Genomic DNA, 22,379 nt, shown 5'->3' with positions numbered 1-22,379 from the left:
CGCGAACCGGGAACGTTCTAGGGGAAAGGCAAGGCGGTGAGCGTAGCGAGTATGAAGAAGAAGATGAGAAGAAGAAAAGAATTAAAGGGAAAGGGGTAGGGGTACTTATGTGATTGTTGTTGATTTAGATGTGGTTGCTGACAGAAGGGTCGCAGGATGGTTTCTTTAATCAAGAACCAACTTTTGAAACACTTGTCAAGGTAATTTCGTTTCTGCGAGGGTTTTTTCGAATGGTTTCAACGGCGGGGCATTCTCATTGAAACACGTATTCGTGTCTAGGCCTTGAGCAAGATGTCAGGTTCAAGAAATCGTATTTTTGTGAATAGGTGTAATGTGCCACCGTCAGTGCCCAAGCCGTGTTAGATATGGCTACACATGGTTGTTCCTATCTCATTTCGTACCATTAGGTTCCCTTTATTGTCAGTGTTGTTTTTTGCCACTTGCACTAACCTCAACTTTCTGTAGTAAAGTAACTATACATAACTCTCCTCGTAACAGGAGTTACTTAGTAAATCCACGTTAATAATTTATTTTTAAAATTTTTATCCTCTTACAGGATTTTTTTGTTCTTTACAAACTCTCGTATGTTTTTTAATTTTGATTTTTTTCTTTCTAGATTCACAAAGAATTTAAAAGAAGACCAAATAAACCTCAGCACATTTAAAGGAGAAGGAGATTTAGCCAACTTAGAATTAGATGAGTTAGTGCTCACAGACTTGCTGGAACTTCCATCATGGCTGCGACTCACAAGTGCTCGTTGCAATCGAGTGAATTTCCGAATACAGTGGACAAAACTGAAGAGTGTCCCAATATTTCTGGTAACTATTTCATTAGAATTTGTGTCTTATGCTGGAACCCTCAAATCTTGTACTTGTTACCCACTTATTTCATTTCTCAGACATTAGACGAAGTCCAGATTGAAGTGGAAACATGTGAGGATCTCCGGTCCATGTCCGTTCAAGATGGTCTTTCTTCCATGGGTGGTGGCCGTTACAGTTTTATTCATAAGGTTATTGATGGAATGACTGTTGCAGTCAATACTGTATTGGTCACATTCCGAAGCCCCGCATTTGTTGCATCATTACAGGTTAGTTGTCTTATTTCATTTCTCTGAATCTTCACTTAAAGCAGGCCAGAAAAAATTCTTTCTTTAAATCTTCGTTTAGATTTCCCGTATTATGGTGGAGTCTAAATCTCCCCAATGGCAACGAGCAGATCTGCGGTGTACTCGAATAAAGGAGCCTGAAAAAGGGCAACTACTTATTTTCAAAGAACTGGAATGGCAAACTGTTCGCATTGAAGCTCGCTCTACCCAAGACACCAATTTAACACCTCTAAGACTGCTCACCAACCAGGCACGATGTAGGATTGTGATTAAAAAAAGGATGTCAGGTAAATGATCATTTATATTTTCTTAGATTTTTGAATGATTGTACTTTTGTAACAGATTTACATCACTATTTTCAGATTGTTTTGTTATGGGATCTCGTCTTTTGCTGATTCTTGACGATCTTCTGTGGGTCCTCACTGATTCTCAGCTGAGAGCAGCCCTCCACTTTTTGAATTCTCTGTCAGGTTTGGTTCAAAAAGCCACTGAAGTAACTCGTAAAAAGAAGGCAGCACGAAAACTTGAGGTAATTTGATACTGTTCCTGTCTTAACAAATTTTTCTGTCATTGGAACCCTACTAAATGTTTCCTTATTATAGGTTTTACCAGAGTATCAAGCTCAAATTTCTCAGCAAGCACGTAAACAGGGCCACGAGAATGACTTATCAAATAGGTTCAACCGATATGATATAGTGGAAACATCTTATCACTTTCTCTCTCAGCGGATAGATTTACACCTTTGTGATGACCCTGGTGGTAAGAATCATTTCAATTCTAATTGTTCTGACTTTGTACTGTGTAGTCAAATTTAAATTTACTGCCTTTAGTTGGGAGATCGTGTCACCCTGATCTGAAAGACGGAGGTGCTCTTCAAATCAGTCTTCAGCACTTTCAAGTTGACTATTACCCTTACCACCTGGCCATCAGAGATAGGAAGCATTGGCCAAAATATAAGGAGGCAGGATCGTCACACACCCAATGGCTTCAGGAGGCTCTTGCGTCCTTCAGAAATAGGTATTAGCAAGTGTAATCAAACCTTGGTAGTTTCCAGAGGAAGTGCCTTCTGGTCTGGACACTAAATCTGCAATCTCTCTTTTTCAGCTTCCTAGACCTAATAGAAAGCAACCGTGCAGTTCATACTCCTTTGTCACGGTCATCATTTCAAGATGGAGGGAATGACCCTTCAAAAGCCAATGGAACTCCCTTTGGTGTTCAGAATAATGAATTTGGGGGTCTCCCTGAGCAGGTACCAACTCTTGGCATGCAATCCTTTTGCCTCTGTGGATGTTCCAATGCATTACATCATACTGGTTTGGTTTTTCTAATCTTTCAAACTTCCATTAGGATAATGCCAGAAGATCAAGCCAGCCTCAAAGCCCTCAGGTTAACCCAGTGAAAAACTATGTGATTTCTCAGCTTGCAAAACTTATGACCTCATGTGTGATACTGCGCATTGAGGATTTCACCCTTTATAGGGTCACAACACCAAAGCGAAAACAAATGCCAAAGGATTTTATATCAGGTACGAATTATATTTTGTTCAAGTTGGGAGTGTCCTGCTTCCCCTTTTCATATGAAAATTTAGGTTTTAAGAAAAAGATTCTTTATTAGGTTCTGGACCATGTTTGTGTGTTGCATAGATCTGCCTACAGATCCCAAACAACTTTTTGATTTCATCTGATTTGTTAATTGATGAGACCCAAACAGTTTAGATCTGATCATTTTGTATGTGTAATGATTTCTCAGTGTTGAGTAGCCTGGTTCTAAATTATTTATTGAATTTCTTCATCAAAAATAAAAGATAGTTCTTTAAATTGTATTTTGCACCTTGCTTGATACACTTTTTTTCCTTTCTTTGTTTGAATTAAAGCTCAACACAGGAGAAGATCAGGTATTTGCTCTCTAGCAAAGTGTGTGTTTAGATATAGCATTGCAAACAGTGGCGTACGAAAGGAGGATTCAGAGGTTGAAACCCCTCCTTTTGATGATAATTAGCTTAACAACCTGCAATGCGTTTGGTTAGAGAGGGAAAAGTGCAATAAAATCTCTGCTTCAATGTTTATTTTGTTACGCTGCTGGTTGCAAAATAATAATAAATAGGTGCCTCTTTACTGATTGAGCTGTAGAGTGGTAGAACTAGAGTAAATTTCTTTGTGAATAGGATTTTCTAGATAGATACTTAAATCTCATGCTTGGACAAAATCTCTCCCATGTTGTTATAGCTTGTAATTATATCATGGCTCATGGTCATCTTTTCTTTGCCGCAGTCCATGTTTTAGTGTAATTTATTTTAACAGTCAGATAAATAGTAATAAATGTTTCTAAGACCTTTTTTCCTCTAGCTGTTTCCTTCTTGTGGAAAAGTTGAGAATGTTTTGTTTTGTTATTGTATTGCATGCTTAATGTCCTTCTTTACTTTCTTAGTATAGGTTGTAATTTCATCACTCCTGTTTGTTCTAGGTGACAAAGACAGGTATTCATTCCCAGAAGAGCTCAAGACTGTTCATGCTGAATTCACATACTACTATTACCCAGGAGACATACCATTCCCATGTAAATAGAAATTTAAACTGGCAGCCCTGCTCAGTTTTTCCTACAAGACATAAGTGACATTTGTATTTTTGTTTGCAGTGCCGCCTTCTAAGTTTTACGTTCAGTTAAATCCTATTCAAATTTATATGGATGTTCTGAGTGTCCTTTGGGCCAACTCGTTTGCTTTAAACTTGCATCAATCTCTTCAAAAGAATGTTCAGGAAATGAATTCTAGTCTTCCATATGTAGACGTAAAAATTGAAGCTGTCTTACCTCGGGTAAGTACTGTATGTATGGCAAACTGTGCCATGCCATCATGGCTATTTTTTTAAAATCTATGTAAAAGTATTACTAAATGTCTTTTATACTTTGTAGATTGTGCTGGAAAGTACTGTGGAACACTTGAGCCAAAGAGACAGACCCAAGTCATTGCATGTCCAGGCATCCAGAGTTACCATCACAAATGTCCGAAGCACACGGGATTCCTGCTCCCGAGCAGATTTGGCCAAATGTGTTCACAGTTTTCAGCTAGGCTCTCTCTTCTTTGGATCAGACTTCCCCTCAAAGCCGGGTGAATTCCATGTTGTCAACAAAAAGTTCATAAAACATTTGGAAGGTAAGATTTGTGTCCAAAGATTTTGGCCCCCCTGCGGAGCTTATCTGTCTCAGAACTGCACTGTAATTTACAATCTTCTCTTTATTTAGGTACAGACAATATTCGTGCGCCACCTTCTCAAATCACTGGAAACTCTGTCCAGGAATTAGTTGACCAACTTAGTCGGGAGTTGTTGTGGGTGGAGGCAAAGGACACGTGGTGTGTTCATCTCGATCCAGTTTGGGGGGAGTTTTATGGCACTCGTGCCATAGGTTCGAATCGTCCAACTGTGTTTTTTGATGCTCTGCCTATTACTTTGTGGGTGTACATGAAAGTACCTCAACCAGCAGCACGTGTAGGTACTCAGGTACGTTAAATTTTTTGTATTCAACTTTATTTGTACTTTTAAAAGTAGAACTTGTGACAGTCAGCCCCTTGGATTTTGTCTTAGGAATCATCTCCGAAGTTCACTGTCAACTCTAAAGAGGCAAGCCTATCACAGGGAAGTCTTAAAAGTGGGCATTCCTTTGATGGTAAAGAAAAGACTAGGCCTCAAAATCTTAATTCAAGCCAAAGTAAATCTGAACCAGGCACAGCAGACATTCATGTACTTGTACAGGTTTCAAATCTAATGTCTATTCAAATAAACCATTATCAACTGCTGTTTCTTTTACGGTTGGCTGAAGAGGCAGCTGAAGTGGCTACGTTTCTGACTCTTGACACTATGCGGTAAATACTTAAAACATCAGATTATCCCATTTTAAAGTGGACTTTTGACAGGTTTCTGTTGTTTTTCATATTGTTCAGTGTGAATGATATTTTATCTGCCATCCTCTCTTCAGAATCCTAGATCACAAAGTGGGCGGCTCACTGGTTGTAGGAGCTCTTTTACCTCAAGTTGAAGTGACATTGGTTATGCCATCCCAGACCCCTGGCAAAGAATCGTCTGGTGGGGATGTAGAGTCAGTGTTTCCTGACTCTTCAAGCCTAGGAGATGAACTTGTTGGAAACCATGTGGAGCGTTCTGGTGATATGGGAAGTGGCACCGTAGATCGAGCTAGTGTTCACTTTTCTACTTCGACTGGTCAAGTTTCGCAGGTTTGTAATTATGCCCTGTTTCTGCGACCGCTCTGGACAGGTGTTTGTGAAGCAATAGTTGCACCTTTTCCTGTTTCCTTGCAGGAGGCTGGCAACCGACGTAGCGTGCCGCACTTCAACTCCAATGGCAACGGCCGTGCAACGCCAGGGAGTGATGTGTCGTCGTCGTACTCGATGGACTTCCAAACACGGCAGCCAACTCGGCAGCTCGAGGACAAACCAGTTGCATCTGCTGTGTCCACTTTCAACAACTTCAACTCCGTGTTCAGCGCCAGCAAAAAAGCTTTGAAACTTCTAATGAACACAACCGACGCTGCCCCGAAGCAATCAATGGATGACGCGAGTGACACTGTATGAATAAACACCATGCCTTTTCCATTGGATATTCTTTTAATCGATATTAGTTGAGCGTTTCTGACTGAAGTCCTCTTTGTTCCAGGTATCTATCCGCAGTGACTGCAGCTCTGGCAGTGACAATTTCGTGCTGCTTGGGGGTGAAACTGCTGTTCTTGATTCTAGTGATGCCATGTTTCGTACTTCATGTCTTGATAACAATATGCAGAAAGTTGAAATGGCGAGTGAAGTTTTGGAAGAAGAACCAACTGGAACAATTGTAACAACTCCAAGTGAAAGAGCAGATTCCATTGATAGCTCAATTAAAAGGAGAGATCTGGTAAGAGTCATTATTTTTAAAAGTCTTTTCTTCAATATACATCTTTAATTTATTTATTAATGATTAACAAATCATTATTTTATTTCATTATTATGTAATTCAAGGTAGACTCCCCACCACCACAAAAAAAAACAGTCTAATATCTTAATGTCTTTATCAGATTTCAGTTGCTACTTTCAAATTGGCCAAGGTAGAATTCATGCAACAATCGGCAGGCTTTTCTTCTTCTATCAAGGTGCAAGTTGCAAATGTCACTTCTGAAGAATGTGGAGCTATACCCTGGGATGAGTTCCAGGTAAGAGAATCTTTTTGGTTTGGAGAGCAACAACTCTCAGCATGCCTATTTAACCCATTTCTTTCCCATTATTTCCTCTCTCTCTCTAAAATTAATTGCTATATGAAAATATTTTTGCATGGTTTGCAAAGCTGCCTCAGTGTGTTTCTGGTTTTAGAATGTTTCAAATATGCAGCACTTACAGTTTTCATTTTGTCTACTCATCTGTCTGTTTTTCCTTTTGCCTCTCTGCAACTTGTTTGTCATCAACAATTTACCTGGTGTCTCATCTGATGTTTTGTCCTGTCTTTCGTAGGTTTGCTCTGGTCTGGTCTGTTTTGATTCTGTTTCTTTCCACTTGGTGTGAAAATTAATCTAGCAATCTAACTTGCTGTCTTGCTGATGAAAAGCGGTCATTTGAAGTTGATTTGATAAAATTTTTCAGTTGTTTCCAATCCCTTCCTTCCTTCTGTAGGGAATTTTGGAGTCTCCTTTATATCTATGATTTCCTTTTGATAATTTAACTGAACCCACTTCAAATGTTCCTCTTACCTTTGTTGTTGTGAAAAATTACAACTTCCTTTCTGTCATGTCTGAAAATATTTTGCTTTTCAACATGATCTAAAAAATATTATGAACAGATATCCACTGTATTTCTGCTTTCTTCTCATTCATTCTCTACTTTACCTTTTCCTCACCTAAAATTTCTTGTTTATATTGTCTTTTTTCGCATGCTTGCCTTGAATTGTTGTGTGGCTGCTCAGACCGAATTTAAGGTATTATTGATACTTTTTACTTATAATAATACTTTTGCAGTAGTTTCACTTGATCTCTGTCTTTGCATGCTCCGTTTCGCGTGAAGAGAGCCCAACGGTTTTGAGGCATATCTTCAGCTTCTCTGTTCATGGAGCCTGCTTAAAGCCTCACTTCACTCTGTACTTTCTTTCATGTTCAAATTTTCCACCTGTCTGATTCCTTCTTCTTGATTCTGTCCTGCTTGCAGAGATGCTTTCATACCATATAATGAATAACCCCTTTTTTACCTAATCTGTTTGAGTACTTGAGAAACAAAAGTTGTAATTAGAATATTGATGTAAATTTTGCTTAACGTTTCTGTGCTTTGAATGGTCTTCAGTACAGTATATGGCACAGTGGGCCAGAAGACCGGTGGAGGCGGCCGAAACACTAGACGCGTTTTGAGCTCCACAGTTGCCAAACAGGACTCGAACCGAACGTGTGACCCCACCAATGGATTCCTCGTTCGGAGAGCAATCCATTGGTGGGGTCACACGTTCGGTTCGAGTCCCAGTTAGCGACTCTGGAGCTCAAAACGCGTCTATAGTTTTGGCCGCCTCCGCCGGTCTTCTGGCCCACTGTGTATGGATGCAAATATCGTGCCTTTGTGTACTGAATGAAAGCTGTGTCCCTAAGGTAGATCGTCAATGATCATTAGATCCACCAATGTCTTACTCTACCTGGTGTACCTTCCAGAACAAATTCAGCTCCCGTTCCCGGGCGTGGGTGGAGCTCCCCTTGGACACGGCCGGGCACCCGAGAGTGCAGGCCAGGCTGGACCACAGCCTCCTCCCCGAGCACCAGACGGCCGCCACCAAGCTCAAGGGCCCGTGGGACCGGTCGTGCATGCAGACGTGGTTCCACGACCTGCTCGAGGTTCGCGTCACCGACCTGCCCGTCCGCCTCTCGATGAGCACCATCATGGGGCTCACTGACCTGGTGGAGGACGAGGTGATTGCGGCACCACTGCCAATGGAGGTATGTCCATGTCCATGTCGTGCGTCTTGCTTGGGTTTCTAAGTAACTTGTCGTTTGGTTTTCATTTTTTGCCTTGAATGTTACAGGTCTTCCTGGAAAATGTCTCTCTTCATTTGATTGAGGACCGGCCGAGCAACAATATTACTTCACCAGGGCCAGTCCCTATCGATGCATCAGTATCCAGATTGCACATATCTCGTGACAGAAGCGGAGTGTTTCTGATTGAACCACCAGGTTGGTATACCTATTGTTATCTTGTTCATGCATGTTTGTCATCTTGCCAAAACTGACATTGTATGCATATTCTTAGGGCGTGCTCGAGCTGAAGAGTCTGCAGAGCTTGAGAGACTTCAGAGATCCCTGACCCGTCTCACCACTGAGAATGATGAACTACGCCGCAGACTCATGGCTTTCGAGCAGCTGTCAGAAGAGAACCACAGATTGCGACGTTCTGCTGAAGAATCAGATACTCTTCGGTAAGTGTAACTGCATGTTAAGTGACAGTGTCAGTCCTGTCTCCTGCACTCTAAGCTCATTTTGTGTGCTCCATTTCTTCCCTTATCAGCACCTACCTAGCTAATGCTCAAGATGAATTAGGCACACTTTTGGAAGAGAAAATGTCGCTGTTAGATGAGATTCAAGTGTTGCGCCAGAAAGTGAACCGCAGTGGTAGCTCAGGCAGCACAAACAGCAGCGGTAAGAGATAACAGTGTGATGGCTCCTGCTTCAAGTGCCGCCATTGCTGCGGAGGCTCTCGTCACAGCCGTAGCAAATAGTCACAAATGAGTCCGAAATGCCAAAACTGTGGCCCAGCTTCTCTATTTGGGTGGTGTTTGGTGTTTTGGTCTGAGTCTGTTACGGCATAACGAGTGGAGCAAGGAGCACAGCCACAGCATGGCATGTTCTGGACAAAAATCCAACTGGAGTCAGGTGAACGAAGAAAATGTTGGAACAAGTACTTCAGCAGTGAACAAGTTAGAATTAATACCTCAATGTATAAATAGTGCTTTGGTGTGTATCATTTTCATCAGTCAGCTAACTGGAGTACATTCTTTCAAACAACTTTTCACTTGACGTAATAAATACCATTTATGAAAGAAAGAAAGAAAAAAAAAAGTGACATTCACATTGTCAAGTAACTGTGATATCTGCCCTGCCCGAGAGTTATTAAGTGATTTCTGTTGTAAATATCTTATGACCATTTTCAGGTTTGATTATCTGTGGTCATCTTAACTTCGTTCATCTCTAGAAAAATATATTTCTGGAGCCCAATTATAATAAAAATTTCAATTAAGGGTCTTGTTTTCATCTCTTGCTAAGTAGCTATTTGTCAATAAGCGTCTGGCATGTGTTGCCAATTTATGCAAATATCAGTCTTTTCAAAACCCTTTTTAAAAATTTGTTTCAAGCTATATGTTAACATGTACAAAACCCTCATGCATGTAATCCTTCCAGCTGAATGAAGTTGAGTTCGATGGTCACAGGTCTACAGAAAATATGTTTTGGTATCACAGCAATAAAACTTGCCATCTTCTTTTGTAAAGGAATGAACTTTATGTGCCATGTTTATGTGGTCTTGATTTGCTTGATGGTTTTCATACTGACAAAGCAAGCTCCTTGTGCAAAGTTTTTAATTACATATCATTACTTAAGTTCCAAAATAATACTCATGTTTGAGTTGTTCAGAAGCCTGAGTGAAGTACATGCAATCTTTATTTTTTTGAAAGAAGTTTGGAACATTATGTAATCTTGCTTTCAAATGTTTGTTCTTTGTGATTCTTTTCCTTCTGATGTTATTTTTTTGGTGTGCCAACTTTTGACTGTGTTGAATGTGTTACTTGTAAAAGTATCTTAAGGATGCATTTTTACAACTCTGATATCATACTTTCTTTTGTTAGTTATTGTTGAGGTGTGCTGTGGTGCTTTGGGTCTCTTTTCCTCCGAACTTAAATAATTGGCTTAAGTCTTCTGAATAATTAATACTCCAAAATCTCCATCAATATTTGTAAATAAAGGTTGTGTTCAATTCCTTATCCTGTTACCTTGTATTGAGAGAATTTTTCAGCTTGAATTTTTCATTTATTGTGCTATGTTTGATCAGAGTCTGGAAAGTTCCTGATGGTCACCAACTATAAAAGTGAAATCTTCTGACTGAATGATGCAGAGTATGTATTTTATATTGAAGTTGTGGATAAGTATCTCAATGTTAGCCTTGACTTGATGTGTGCTTGTCCCTCAAAAGAGAATTTATTATTGTTTATTCTACTTATATGTATATAGTATGTAATTAACCAGCTGGCTGAGTTATAGTACTTCGTTGTTGATTTTGAAATATTTCTCTGGAATTATAATGGACCTAGTTGGTTGTTAAATCATACTTAATCTGACGCTGTTGCTGTAAAGTTGTAAATGCAATGTCTTTGAGGCCATTGTGGTTACGATTGATTTGATGGGTATGTGGCTGGTTACATGTTATTGTTTCATCTAGGTGAGCAGCTGCTTTATTTTGCAGTGACCTATTTTTATATTTGTTTATTCCTCCCTTTCTCTGATCTGATTGTTGTACTTCTTGAAGCTTTATTTTGTATACTGTACACTGCAAACTAAAGCTGAACGATTTATTCTTAAAGTGAGCATCTCTTTTCTGCTGCCTCACTAGTTTTGAGGACGGCTCCTCTTCATTAATTGCTGTGGTTTCCTTTTAGTTTAGACGTGCATTTTGTGTTTGAAGTGGGTCATATTTTGCCATAGATAGTCTTTTTATTAATTGCAGTGACAAGACTGACTTTTTTCATGCGTGATATTAATTTATGGGAATTAGGTAGGGGTTAAATGGGATGCTGTAACCCACTTTTCAATTTTAGCAAAATGATTTTTATGTGTAATTTTCCTCATTTATTCTTCAAGGATACTGCAATGTCTTGAACTGGAAAGTTAATGGCCGAAATCACATGAGATGTTTTGAAAATTAGAAATTCTTTCAATCAAAATATACAGTCTTGTGCTAGTGTTATAGTAGGCTTTTATAGGGTGAACTACTGAAACTACTGATTTCTGTGGAAAAAAGTGTCAATAAATGGTTTTATTCCTACGGGTTGTATAGGAAAGACTTTACAATCATGTGACCTTACTGGTGTTAGAGTCCTATAGTAGCTTTAGGACTCTAATTCGTGTCAGGCTCCATGATAGTTTCTATTGGCTCTACAGATCAATGCTCTTAACGCGTTGTTGTTCTGCCAAAGAGGGTGTAAGTTACCATTATAATAATCTGATCTAAATTTTAATCATTAAGACAGGGCATTTTCCAAGTGTAATTTTGCTTCACTTCCTATGTAGCCCTTAAATGCATTTTTTCAGTGTCATTTGTATGCGTATCTTCTCTTAAACTTGCAATGTAAATTTCAAGAAAATTTGCTTGTTTTTCTGTGCATGTCTTACACGTAGCCTATTCCTGTTGTCTTTTCTACTGTTTCTGTCATTCATTCTAGTTAAAAAGTCACATTGTGAGATTTTCCTGCACATAAATTTGAGGTGGTATTGTCGGTACTAGGTTTTGACTTAGGAGCACTTCATTAATTTAACAAGTTTGATTTTTGAAATTTTAGTCCCTTGTGCTTACGTAAGGATGCTGACCTCTGTGTCTTTGGACCCTTATATAAGTCATTGTTGCAAAAGGAAAAACTACAATCAAGGGGCATGCTGACTAAATTTTTGAGATATTTTGTTCATGTGTCTAAGACGTACAAACATTTCAAGCAATAATTTAAATTTCTAGGGTATTCTTTTTTTATCTAATTACGACATTTTTAAAGAAGTAACTGTAAATTCGATTCCTTGATCTGGTAGCTTTTGCCTCATCCCAAATCTTATTTGTCAAAAGTTCTTGTGATTTGAGAGTTGCTGTTGTTACATTCGACTTTTTACAATAATGGACATTTTCAAAATACATACTGTATTATTTGTATGCACACTACCCCTGTGCTTTAGAATAAAGCTTTCCTGCACTGTTATTTGTTTGAAAATATGATTAAGCCTGAATGCTCTATTCCTCTCTTTGGACTAGGTGAATCCGACATCCTATTGTTGAGTGTATTGCTTTAAAGTAAATGTCCACCGTTTTATTGCACTAAGTTGTTATAATATTTGAAAATTTATGAAAAGATGTATATGCATATAAAAGTATCTAGACGCAGACGTGAACGTTGTCATCTGATATTGTACCTACAGATTTAAATTTGAATAAATTCACTGGTTGAGTGTAGACTTTGATTTTTTCAATGTTTGGCCTTTGTTTCACATCGGATCCTACATTCTTTCTTCATACCTCTCCCCCCACGGCATTGAGGCAGTCGATCCCTCCCGGCCGAGCATGCCCAGGCGATTCTTCAAGGGATCTGCCTGCCGATCGAAAATTTGGTCACGTGACCGGTAACGTGACATCTCGACCAATCAGAGCCCTCCATTTCTCCAAAAAGTGCTTATTTTGCTGGTTTTCACCGAAAGCTGGGCTGCCGGCCGCCGGCTGCGCGCCAGCCGTCGCGGAATCGGCAGGGGAGGGGAATTCCCCGGGCGTGACTGTTTTCTTGGAGGCTGGGGTTGCGTAGAAGATTGATGATGAGTTGCGGAGAAAGCCGTGGCTGTCTAGTAACGTTGGTGAGCGACACTGTCACCGCGAGCGACCAGCAGCGTTACGCTGCCAGCGCCCCTTTGTGGTGAAATCCCGCGAGCGAGGATCCAAAGTCACAGGTGACTGCACCTCCATCACAGTCTACGGTTGAACTCCCTGGCGGGAAGGCCGTTTAATTTGTTAGTGGCCGGTTGCAAACAACCAGCGACTGGAAAAAGGGCACGTTGGCAGACTAGTCAAAACGGCGAGCGGAGCTGCCACCGCGAGAGAACGGCAGAAACGCAGCGGCCAGCGGAAGCGCGTCCAAACTCCCAACCCTGTGCGGGCGCGCGGGCACTCAAAGAGTGATCGCATAATCTAGCACCGCCAAATTTGAGTATGTTGTGCTGAGGCACTCCCACATGTCCTCGGACGCTATTTCAAGGACCATTCCGGCCCTAAACAGTCTTTTCCTGGCGAAAATTGAAATTATTGTAGTATGCGCCGGATAGATAGGCAACCCATCGTTCACAGCCACTTCACCGTGCCAGAACTGGTGATCCAGTGCTATCAGTCCACGTTTCGGCGATGTCCTATTGTGTGTCTCGGTAATTCAGGGCGCAGTCTTATCCCCCCCCCCAAAAAAAAAGAAAAAAGAAAAAAAGAGGAAAAGATGAAACGTCACATGGAAAGACATACTGGAAATATGTTTTAAATTTTCTCAATCAATTTATTTCTGAAACATTTTTTTACAAATGGCATGTGTAAATAACATTGACTAGAATAACTATCTCCTCAACAATCAATTAAAATAAAACAGAACGATGTCCGTTGTAAGTTTGGGTAAAGGGAAGTGCGATGTAACATGTTGGTTGAATAAACTTTGCAAAACACAATCAAAACGCAAATTCAACAGCCCCTCCCTCCCAATACATTTCAATGAAACTACTGGTACCTCATCACTTCAGTTCCAAGGAAATCAAAGTCAGGCGCCAGGCATGAAGACTGAAAATACACCGACAATATTTTCCCTGAGCCTTGACACATTGACTCCGACAAGTCCATCCCAAGTGGACAACAAATGTAACACAAAGGAAAAAAAATTTCTTTGCAGTAAAATAGGGCACGTTAGTCACATACAGTATTTAGAATAAAATACAAAATAATATGTTAAGAAAGAAACAAAAACAAACACACTTTGGCAAAAAGGTATAGTCACTGTCTGTGAAAGACAACCAATAAGGAATAACATGATGTGAACAGCACAAAAAGAGTCGTCCCTCTCTACACGTAGCTTTCTTGACGAGTGGAAAACAGCATGAAGGAATCCAGAAGCCTCGGCTCCAACAGTTCGCGATGGTCTCTCTTGCTCAAAACCACAGAGTCGCAGTTGGCCGCGATTTTCCTGAGGGCCGCCTGGAAACAAGAAAAACAGTGAATTAGCAAAGTGCAGGGCACCATTGAGGTCATTTTTGTCAGAAAAAAGGGGAGGCTATCAGACCTCAGCTATATTTTTTTTTTGCGTGCACTACCAAATGACTCTAGAAAATGCAATACGGAAAGTGACTGACCAGGCAGGCGACAAGAACTCCGTCGCTGTGGTTGCGTTCCTTCTCGTCCCTGCAGAGCCGGACGAGGCGGGGGACGCCCTCCAGGGACACGACCTGGCTCGCCACCACGGGGTCACTCGCCAACCTGCGGGAGGGAACACATCACTGTGAGCGACAGAAGGGACTCACAGTGGGCCAGAAGACCGGTGGAGGCGGCCAAAACTCTAGACGCGTTTTGAGCTCCAGAGCCGCTAAATGTGACTCGAACCGAGCGTGTGACCTCACCAAAGGATTCCTCGTTCGGAGAGCAATCCATTGGTGGGGTCACACGACCGGTTCGAGTCCCATTTAGCGACTCTGGAGCTCAAAACGCGTCTAGAGTTTCAGCCGCCTCCACCGGTCTTCTGGCCCACTGTGGGACTGCGGGGATCCTGCATACCCTTTCGGGCCGTACCTGGACAGGGCGATGGCGGCCTTGTGCTGGACGCGCTCCGCGGCCGCGATGTCGGCGGCCCGCTGCAGCGGCGACGGCCGCAGCTGCAGGAAGCACAGCAGGGCCACGACGGCGCGCTCGGCCGCCAGCTCGGCGCGCGCCTCGGGCACGGCGGACATGTTAGCGATCAGGGTGGCGGCCTGCTCCTGCAGGAACACGGAGCACCGGGCGCCCTGCGCGCGCACGGCCTGCAGCACGGCGCCCGCGGCCCCCGCCGTCAGCAGCGGCCACACGGCGCTGGTCTCCACGTAGCTCAGGTGGGACAGCGCGGCGGCGGCCAGCAGCAGCACCTCCCCGCTGGACGCCCCGCGGACGAGTCCTGGACAACGACAAGCACACCGTCAGTCTAACGCGCCTCGCCTTGTGCGCAGTCCACCCGCACGGCAGACTCATTCCGAGAGTAGCTTTCGTCGCTGTGTCTCGCTCGCACCCATTGGGCGACCCGCGTAGCTGCGAGAGAGGCAGAGCGACGACTGTCGGAAACAGTCCGCTGCACAGTGTTCCAGAAGGCAGGCGCCGGCGGCAAAAACTCTAGACGCGGTTCGAGCTCCAGAGTCGCTAAACAGGACTCGAAGCAAGCGTGTGACCCCACCAATGGATTGCTCTCCGAACGAGGAATCCATTGGTGGGGTCACACGTTTGGTTCGAGTTCCATTTAGCGACTCTGGGGCTCATAACGTGTCTAGAGTTTTGGCCGCCTCCGTCGGTCGTCTGGCCCACTGTGCTCCGCCTGTCCTCTAGCCTACTGTGCGCTGCAGGCTCGACGTCGTACTCACTCGTGAGGGCGTGCACGATGGCGTCCAGGTGCTGCGACAGCCCCTCCACGCGGGCGTTGTCCGGCACCCAGGGCGCCGTGATCTGGGCGAGCACGGCGGCGGCCTCGGCGCGCTCCTCCTCGGCGCGGTTGGCCTCGGACAGCAGCTCGGCGACGACCTCCACGCCGCCGGCCTGCTCCAGGGCGCGCACCGCCTTGGCGGTGCAGCAGACCGCGGACAGCGCGCGCAGCGCAGCGCGGCGCGTGTGCGAGGTGCGGGCGTCCAGGACGACCTGCAGCAGCGCGCGGACGCCGCCGCAGCGGACCACGAGCTCGGACAGCGCGGAGCCCTGGCGGCCCAGCGCGCACAGGGCGGACACCGCCGTGCGCAGCGACAGCGGCGACGCGGGGCCCTCCAGCACGTTCACCAGCTCCTGCAACACAAAGCACGTCGGCGTCAACGCGCGTCAACGCGGGGAAGCACTCGCCATGCTCCAATCGCGGGCATCTTTCTCACGGCGTCGTCGATGGCTTCGCGTTCGCAGTGCAGCGGGCTGGCTCCGAACGCCGCGCTGTCTCCCTCGCACCCAACGGAACACAGTGGATTTGCCAGAAGACAGGCGTCGGCGGCAGAAACTCTAGACGTGGTTTGAGCTCCAGCGTCGCTAAATGGGACTCGGACCGAACGTGTGACCCCACCAATGGATTCCTCGTTCGGAGAGCAATCCATTGATGGGGTCACACGTTCGGTTCGAGTCCTGTTTAGAGACTCAGGAGCTCAAAACGCGTCAAGAGTTTTGGCCGCCTCCACCGGTCTTCTGGCAAATCCACTGTGCGGAACGCCCCGCGCGTGCGAGAGAGACGGCGCGTGGAGCCCAGCCAGCCCGCGGGCCGCGGCTCGAGTCAACGGCACGCTAAATCTGAATCCCGGTCTCGGCGACGGCGCCTGAGTTAGGACCGAGGGGTACCTCACTTCGTCTAGTCAGTGTACACCCCTGACTCCAGTCACTGCCTTGTTTCAGTCTAGTCACTGAAAAAGTCGGCAAAACCACGTAAATTTGTCCCAATTTTAGTATTTTTGCAACGCATTTCGTGATATTTTCAGTCTAGTCAAAGTGGAAATCGAGTATAGTCACCAGTCAGTGTACACCTGTTTTCGAAGTGAGGTACCCCTCGGTTAGGACTTTCGGTGTGCCGTGCCGGTGCCGGCGGGTCTACAGTGCAGTGTGCAGTGTTGACGCTGGATGTCGTTGAACCGCGCTGCCCGATGAGTTGCCTACCGCCGGCGGGGCGGGGCGGGGAAGTGCATTGTCAACTGGCGCTCCTCCAGTGCGATAGTCCAGGATAGTCCGATCCTCGGAGCGCCGTAGGAATAACAAGCGACGGCAGACTGATTCCGAGAGTCGTTCTCGCCGCCGTCTCCCTCGCACTCACGGGGCGTTCCCGCGTAGGTGCGAGAGAGACGGACCGATGACTCTCGGAATCATCTCTGCCTACTGTGCATCATAGTTCAAAGGCCCCACGACGCGCGACGCGCCGTGCCCCCGCCAGGCCTCTGCCCCGCACTCCAAATATGGGCGTCTATTTTGTAAACCGTGTCTGCCGGCTGGCATGCAGTGGACACATTCCTGTGCCACCACTGGCATCAGTCATGCCTCTAGTCATGCCGGAGCACCGTCAGGAGCGTCAGGAGCGTCAGGAGCGTCAGGAGCGTCAGGAGCGTCAGGAGCGCCAGGAGCGTCAGGAGCGTCAGGAGCGTCAGGAGCGTCAGGAGCGTCAGGAGCGTCAGGAGCGTCAGGAGCGCCAGGAGCGTCAGGAGCGTCAGGAGCGTCAGGAGCGTCAGGAGCGCCAGGAGCGTCAGGAGCGTCAGGAGCGTCAGGAGCGCCAGGAGCGTCAGGAGCGCCAGGAGCGTCAGGAGTGTCATGGTCGCGGGAATCCCTTTCCACCTCACTGGCTGCAGTGCAGTATGAGAAATTTGGCGAAAATCCGACGCGGCTAGACGCGGCTGGAGGAAACACTGGAAACTTGAGACTCGTTGGGCCAAAACGACAAAACGGGGCCCGGGCGTGGTATCGCGGGCAGCGATCTGAGGTCGTCCGTCAAACGACGCGGCCTCGACCGACTAGGACAAGACGGTCCACGCAACTCGACTTGGGCTGAGCGAAATGTCGTCCGCGGCCTAGGCCTTCCCCATTCATCGACGCGGCCCCCTGGGGAGCACACTGGGAGCAGCGCCGCGCAGCGCACAGTGGGCCAGAAGACCGGAGGAGGCGGCCGAAACTCCAGACGCGTTTTGAGCTCCAGGGTCGCTAAGCAGGACTCGAACCGAACGTGTGACCCCAACAATGGACTGCTCTCCGAACGAGGAATCCATTGGTGGGATCACACGTTCGGTTCGAGTCCTGTTTAGCGACTCTGGAGCTCAAAACGCGTCTAGAGGTTCGGCCGCCTCCTTCGGTCTTCTGACCCAATGTGTGGCGTTCCATAGGTGTGAGAGAGGCAGGAGCGACGAAAACGACTCTCGGCATCAGTCTGCAGGGCAGACTGGGCAGACCACTGGCAGGCCTGGCATGGCGAGCAGGTCCGTCTTATCGAGACCAATCGCCGAGGCTGCGCTGCCATAGCGTGGCGTGGGTGTGGCGGGGTTTGCATCACATGTCATAGAGAGGATCAGTGACAGCGGTGCGCCAGGTGACGCTAGGGAAGTGACCCCCAGTGCCTGTCCGTCTGCCAGTCCGTCCGTCCGTCTGTCCGCCGAGGCACGCACAACAGACAATGCTTCATTACGCGCTGCGTATGCAATATACATAACCACGGCCATCAGTCTGGGGGCATCGCCAGTCGCCAGGCAGACGAGCGGACGAATTTAAATCTGAATGTCGATGCGGACGGGACGAGACGGCGCACAGTGGGCCAGGAGACCGGTGGAGGCGGACAAAACTCTAGACGCGTTTCCAGCTCCAGAGTCGCTAAGTGGAATTCGAACCGTACGTGTGACCACACCAATGGATTCCTCGTTCGGAGAGCAATCCATTGGTGGGGTCGCACGATCGGTTCGAGTCCCATTTAGCGACTCTGGAGCTCAAAACGCGTCCAGAGTGTTGTCCGCCTCCACCGTTCTTCTGGCCCACTGTGCGGCGGCGGGGTCACGCGCAAGGAGCACGACTGGCAGGAGTCGGATTCCGAACACTTGGTCGCCTGTCTCTCACGCACTCATGGGGCGTCCCGTTTGCGTGCGAGAGAGACAGAGCGACGACAACGACTCATGGGCAAAGTGTGGCGGAAACCTTACCTGCACTTGCTTCTCCAGGATGGCGTCGACGGTGGCGGTGAGCGCGGCGCGGACGGCCGCCAGGGAGGCGGCCATGTCGGCGGGCTCGGGGTCCGTCTTGGCGGCGTCGCGCTGCAGCCGCTCGCACGCCGTCCTCAGCCTGGCCGCGCGCTCCGAGGCCGCGGGCACGGCGTCGACGTGGTCCTCCAGGAACGCCACCACGTGGCGGACGAAGGCCTCCGTCATGGGCCCCACCTGGTCCAGGGCGCCCCGCTGCACGCGCCTGCAACAAAGCACTCTGCGTTCAGGCCCCAAGTCCGCGATCACCGCACAGTGGGCCAGAAGACCGGTGGAGGCGGTCGACGTGTTTTGAGCTCCAGAGTCGCTACTCTAGAAACTGAAGAGAGTGCATGGCATGCTCCTCCTAGGAGTCAACCACAAAGCACACTCTTCCCAAGAGCATGCTTGCAAGCACACTCTTCCCAAGAGCATGCTTGCAAGCACACTCTTCCCAGGAGCATGCTTTCAAGCACTCTCCTTGCTTGCAAGCATGCTCCCAGGAAGAGCGTGCTTGTCAAGCATGCTCCTGGGAAGAGTGTGCTTGCCAAGCATGCTCCTGGGAAGAGTGTGCTTGCAAGCATGCTCTTGGTAAGAGTGTGCTTTGTGGTTGACTCCTAGGAGGAGCATGCCATGCACTCTCTTCAGTTTCTAGAGTAAACAGGACTCGTACCGAACGTGTGACCCCACCAATGGATTGCTCTCCGAACGAGGAATCCATTGGTGGGGTCACACGTTCGGTTCGAGTCCCATTTAGCGACTCTGGAGCTCAAAACAAGTCCCGGATTTCGACCGCCTCCACCGGTCTTCCGGGCCAATATGCGCTGTGTCCGAGGTTCAGAGTTGAAATCGTGTCCGCTCTTCTTGCTTCGCTAATGCCAACCGGCAAGCGCGGTCATTAAAACGACTCAAGACGATGAATAACGCATCGCAGATCGCAGCCGGTACACTGCGAAGGGGCACTGCTCGGCGCGACGTGGGGAAGACCACCAGGCGATACCGACCATGATTACAATTAGCTACGGTGGTGGTACATACACTGGAAGCTTACGCACGGACGCACGGGGCGTGTTCACCCATCGCCACTCTCCATCGCAGCCAATGCTTCGTCGCTCTCTCTCTCTCTCTCTCTCTCTCTCTCTCGCACACTCGCGGCACGCCGCAAGTGTGCGAGAGAGACAGCGAAGAAAGCGCTGTGGCTAATTCATTTGATTTACGATTCGGCTCCCGTGCGTCCGTTTGCTTATCCACGCAGGTGCGCCAACCCAAACGACACTCTGCGGACTGATTCCGAGAGTCGTTCTCGTCGCTCCGTCTCTATCGCACCCGTGCGGGACGCCATGAGTGCAAGAGAGGCAGAGCCGACAGAGCGGCCAAAACTCTAGACGCGTATTGAGCCTCAGAGTCGAACAGGACCCGAAACGAACGTGTGACCCCACCAATGGATTCCTCGTTCGGAGAGCAATCCATTGGTGGGGTCACACGTTCGGTTCGTGTCCCATTCAGCGACTCTGGAGCTCAAAACGCGTCCGGGGTTTTGACCACCTCCCCCTCCAGTCAGCAGCTCCGAGTGACTCCGCGTCGCGTTGAATTTGCTCCTGCAGGCGGAAGGGTGGGCGACCGCGGGGAAGCTTCGCAGGGGGCGGCTTGTCGAGGGCGGCGCGCGTTATGGCCCCACTGTGCAGCGTCGGAAACGACGCAGTGCGCCTCCTCAAGAGACGCAGACACTCACCCGCAGAGCTTGGTGTACTCGCAGGACAGCTGGTGCGCGCGGCGCTGCAGGTGCCCCAGGCCCTGCGGCGAGGCGAGCTGGACGCCGCTGAGCTGGCGCAGGCCCTTGGGGTCGGCGCCGAGGAGCGCCTTGCTCTGGAGCGTGACGGAGCACTCGGGCTCGCAGGACAGCCGCAGCCCGCCCAGCCACGCCGACAAGGCCCCCGTCACGTCCGTCACCGGCACCGCCGCCACACTGGTCGGAGCGTCGTCCCTGCCGAACAGAAAACGCGAAAAAAGGTTAGGTTGCGTGAAATTAAAACAGTGGGCTAGAAGACTGGTGGAGGCGGCCAAAATTCGAGACGCGTTTTGAGCTCCAGAGTCGCTGAATGGGACTCGAACCGAACGTGTGACCCCACCAATGGATTGCTCTCCGAACGAGGAATCCATTGGTGGGGTCACACGCTCGCTTCGAGTCCTTGCTTAGCGACTCTGGAGCTCAAAACGCGTCTAGAGTTGCGGCCGCCTACATGAGCAAAATCTCCGCCTCGATGCACAACATAGAGTCGAAAGGGATGCCATTCAGCGCCAATCCCGATTTAACAGCAATAAACAATAATAAAAGCGGAGATAAAAGCAGAAACCGGAAGAGCCGCCGGCTGTCTGGCTATCTCTACCGCGAGTATTGGTCTCTGCATGAGCCGGGGGCGGTAAAAAGGAAAGACCCCGCCAATCACGGGGGAGAAAGCCATAGCGCACCGAAACTAACCAGCCGACGGACCAGCTGACCAGCGGTCTGCGGTTCGATCCCCAGCCGGGCCGGAATAGTTTTGGCGCGAAAGGGCGCCGCGAGTTTGAATTCAGATTCACCGCGGCGGGGCGGGGCGGAGCGGGGCGCGAGGACGGGCTATTTACGGCCAGTCGGCGGGTGTTCTCGTCCAGCAGACTGATTCCGGGAGTCGTTTTCGTCGCTCTGTCTCTCTCGCACTCACGGGGCGTTCCCTGCAGGTGCGAGAGAGACAGAGCGACGACAAGGACTCTCGGAATGAGTCTCCAGGGTGGCGTCCAGCACGAGCACGGCACTTACCGCCGTCGCCGTGCCCTGCCCGCGGCCCCGCCCCGGGGAGATGCCTCCACGCCGCGACCGCCGCGTTCGACGCCATGCGGTGCTGATTGGCGGTGATGCTCCCATAGACGCGGCGCGCCGCCGGCTGTCTCTCTCGCACTCACGGGGCGCGCCGTCAAGGTGCGAGAGAGACAGCGCGGTTCGCCGCGTCTCGGCGATTACAAATTAGTAGCCGGGCTGCTCCGGGCCCCGCGGCAGTGCACTGCAGAGCAGTGCCGCCGTCACAACAGAAACACGTTCCTCGTGAAGTGCCCTGGGTTCTGCTGCCGGCCGCCGCACAGTGGGCGAGAAGACCGGTGGAGGCGGACAACACTCTGGACGCGTTTTGAGCTAAGCAAGACTCAAACCGAACGTGTGACCCCACCAATGGATTCCTCGTTCGGAGAGCAATCCATTGGTGGGGTCACACGTTCGGTTCGAGTCCCATTTAGCGACTCTGGAGCTCAAAACGCGTCCGGAGTGTTGTCCGCCTCCACCGGCCCTCTGGCCCACTGTGCGCCGCAGGGCTGCAAAACCGGGAAACCGCGGCACGATGTCGTTCGAAAATCCAAAGCCTCGGGCAGACAAATGCTCGCTACAAGAACGGACCACCAAGCTTGGCTGCATTTCCGTTCCCAGTCCCAGACTGCCACAGTGCTTCACAGTGTGCTTCACAAGGTGCTTCACAGTGAGCTTCACAGTGTGCTTCGCAGTACTCAGCAGCCAGAGTTTGCGTAAAAGGACCCCCTGCCTGGAGGACACGCATGCCCTGCCCTTCCC

The 22,379-nt window shown here is 48.2% G+C and overlaps 2 protein-coding genes across 5 annotated transcripts in view; one reads left to right on the top strand and one right to left on the bottom strand.

The window, feature by feature from the left end:
* Nucleotides 1–47: 47 nt before the first annotated feature.
* Nucleotides 48–12,314, top strand: LOC117644407 (UHRF1-binding protein 1-like). Of its 4 annotated transcripts, XM_034383838.1 has the most exons (24): nucleotides 48–200; nucleotides 617–818; nucleotides 899–1,087; nucleotides 1,167–1,392; nucleotides 1,468–1,634; nucleotides 1,708–1,864; nucleotides 1,936–2,122; nucleotides 2,210–2,354; nucleotides 2,453–2,630; nucleotides 2,979–2,999; nucleotides 3,569–3,661; nucleotides 3,740–3,918; nucleotides 4,016–4,256; nucleotides 4,346–4,602; nucleotides 4,687–4,964; nucleotides 5,078–5,333; nucleotides 5,418–5,684; nucleotides 5,773–6,006; nucleotides 6,167–6,301; nucleotides 7,045–7,056; nucleotides 7,772–8,053; nucleotides 8,140–8,287; nucleotides 8,364–8,529; nucleotides 8,619–12,314. In XM_034383838.1, the coding sequence occupies exons 1-24, from the start codon at nucleotides 157–159 to the stop codon at nucleotides 8,758–8,760; spliced, it is 4,206 nt and encodes a 1,401-aa protein (XP_034239729.1). In that variant the 5' UTR covers nucleotides 48–156; the 3' UTR covers nucleotides 8,761–12,314. The 4 variants fall into 4 exon arrangements, with proteins under 4 accessions (XP_034239729.1, XP_034239732.1, XP_034239731.1 ...); XM_034383841.1 differs by lacking the exon at nucleotides 2,979–2,999 and having other exon boundaries at nucleotides 8,619–8,760; XM_034383840.1 differs by lacking the exon at nucleotides 7,045–7,056 and having other exon boundaries at nucleotides 49–200.
* A 1,050-nt stretch (nucleotides 12,315–13,364) lies between these two features.
* The window catches only part of LOC117644644 (protein inscuteable homolog), a 37,625-nt gene continuing 28,610 nt past the window's right edge, over nucleotides 13,365–22,379 (bottom strand). Inside the window, exons 5-12 of the mRNA XM_034384255.1 lie at nucleotides 20,517–20,768; nucleotides 18,749–19,010; nucleotides 15,750–15,890; nucleotides 15,479–15,650; nucleotides 14,900–15,021; nucleotides 14,664–14,848; nucleotides 14,231–14,354; nucleotides 13,365–14,075 (exon numbers count right to left, since the gene is read on the bottom strand). Coding sequence (XP_034240146.1) covers nucleotides 13,944–14,075; nucleotides 14,231–14,354; nucleotides 14,664–14,848; nucleotides 14,900–15,021; nucleotides 15,479–15,650; nucleotides 15,750–15,890; nucleotides 18,749–19,010; nucleotides 20,517–20,768 — 1,390 coding nt within the window. The 3' untranslated portion in view covers nucleotides 13,365–13,943. The remainder of the gene's footprint in view (nucleotides 14,076–14,230; nucleotides 14,355–14,663; nucleotides 14,849–14,899; nucleotides 15,022–15,478; nucleotides 15,651–15,749; nucleotides 15,891–18,748; nucleotides 19,011–20,516; nucleotides 20,769–22,379) is intronic.

This window comes from Thrips palmi, unplaced genomic scaffold (genome assembly GCF_012932325.1).
Source record: "Thrips palmi isolate BJ-2018 unplaced genomic scaffold, TpBJ-2018v1 HiC_scaffold_18, whole genome shotgun sequence".
Lineage (NCBI taxonomy): Eukaryota > Metazoa > Arthropoda > Insecta > Thysanoptera > Thripidae > Thrips > Thrips palmi.
This window is presented reverse-complemented; position numbering and strand designations above follow the sequence as displayed.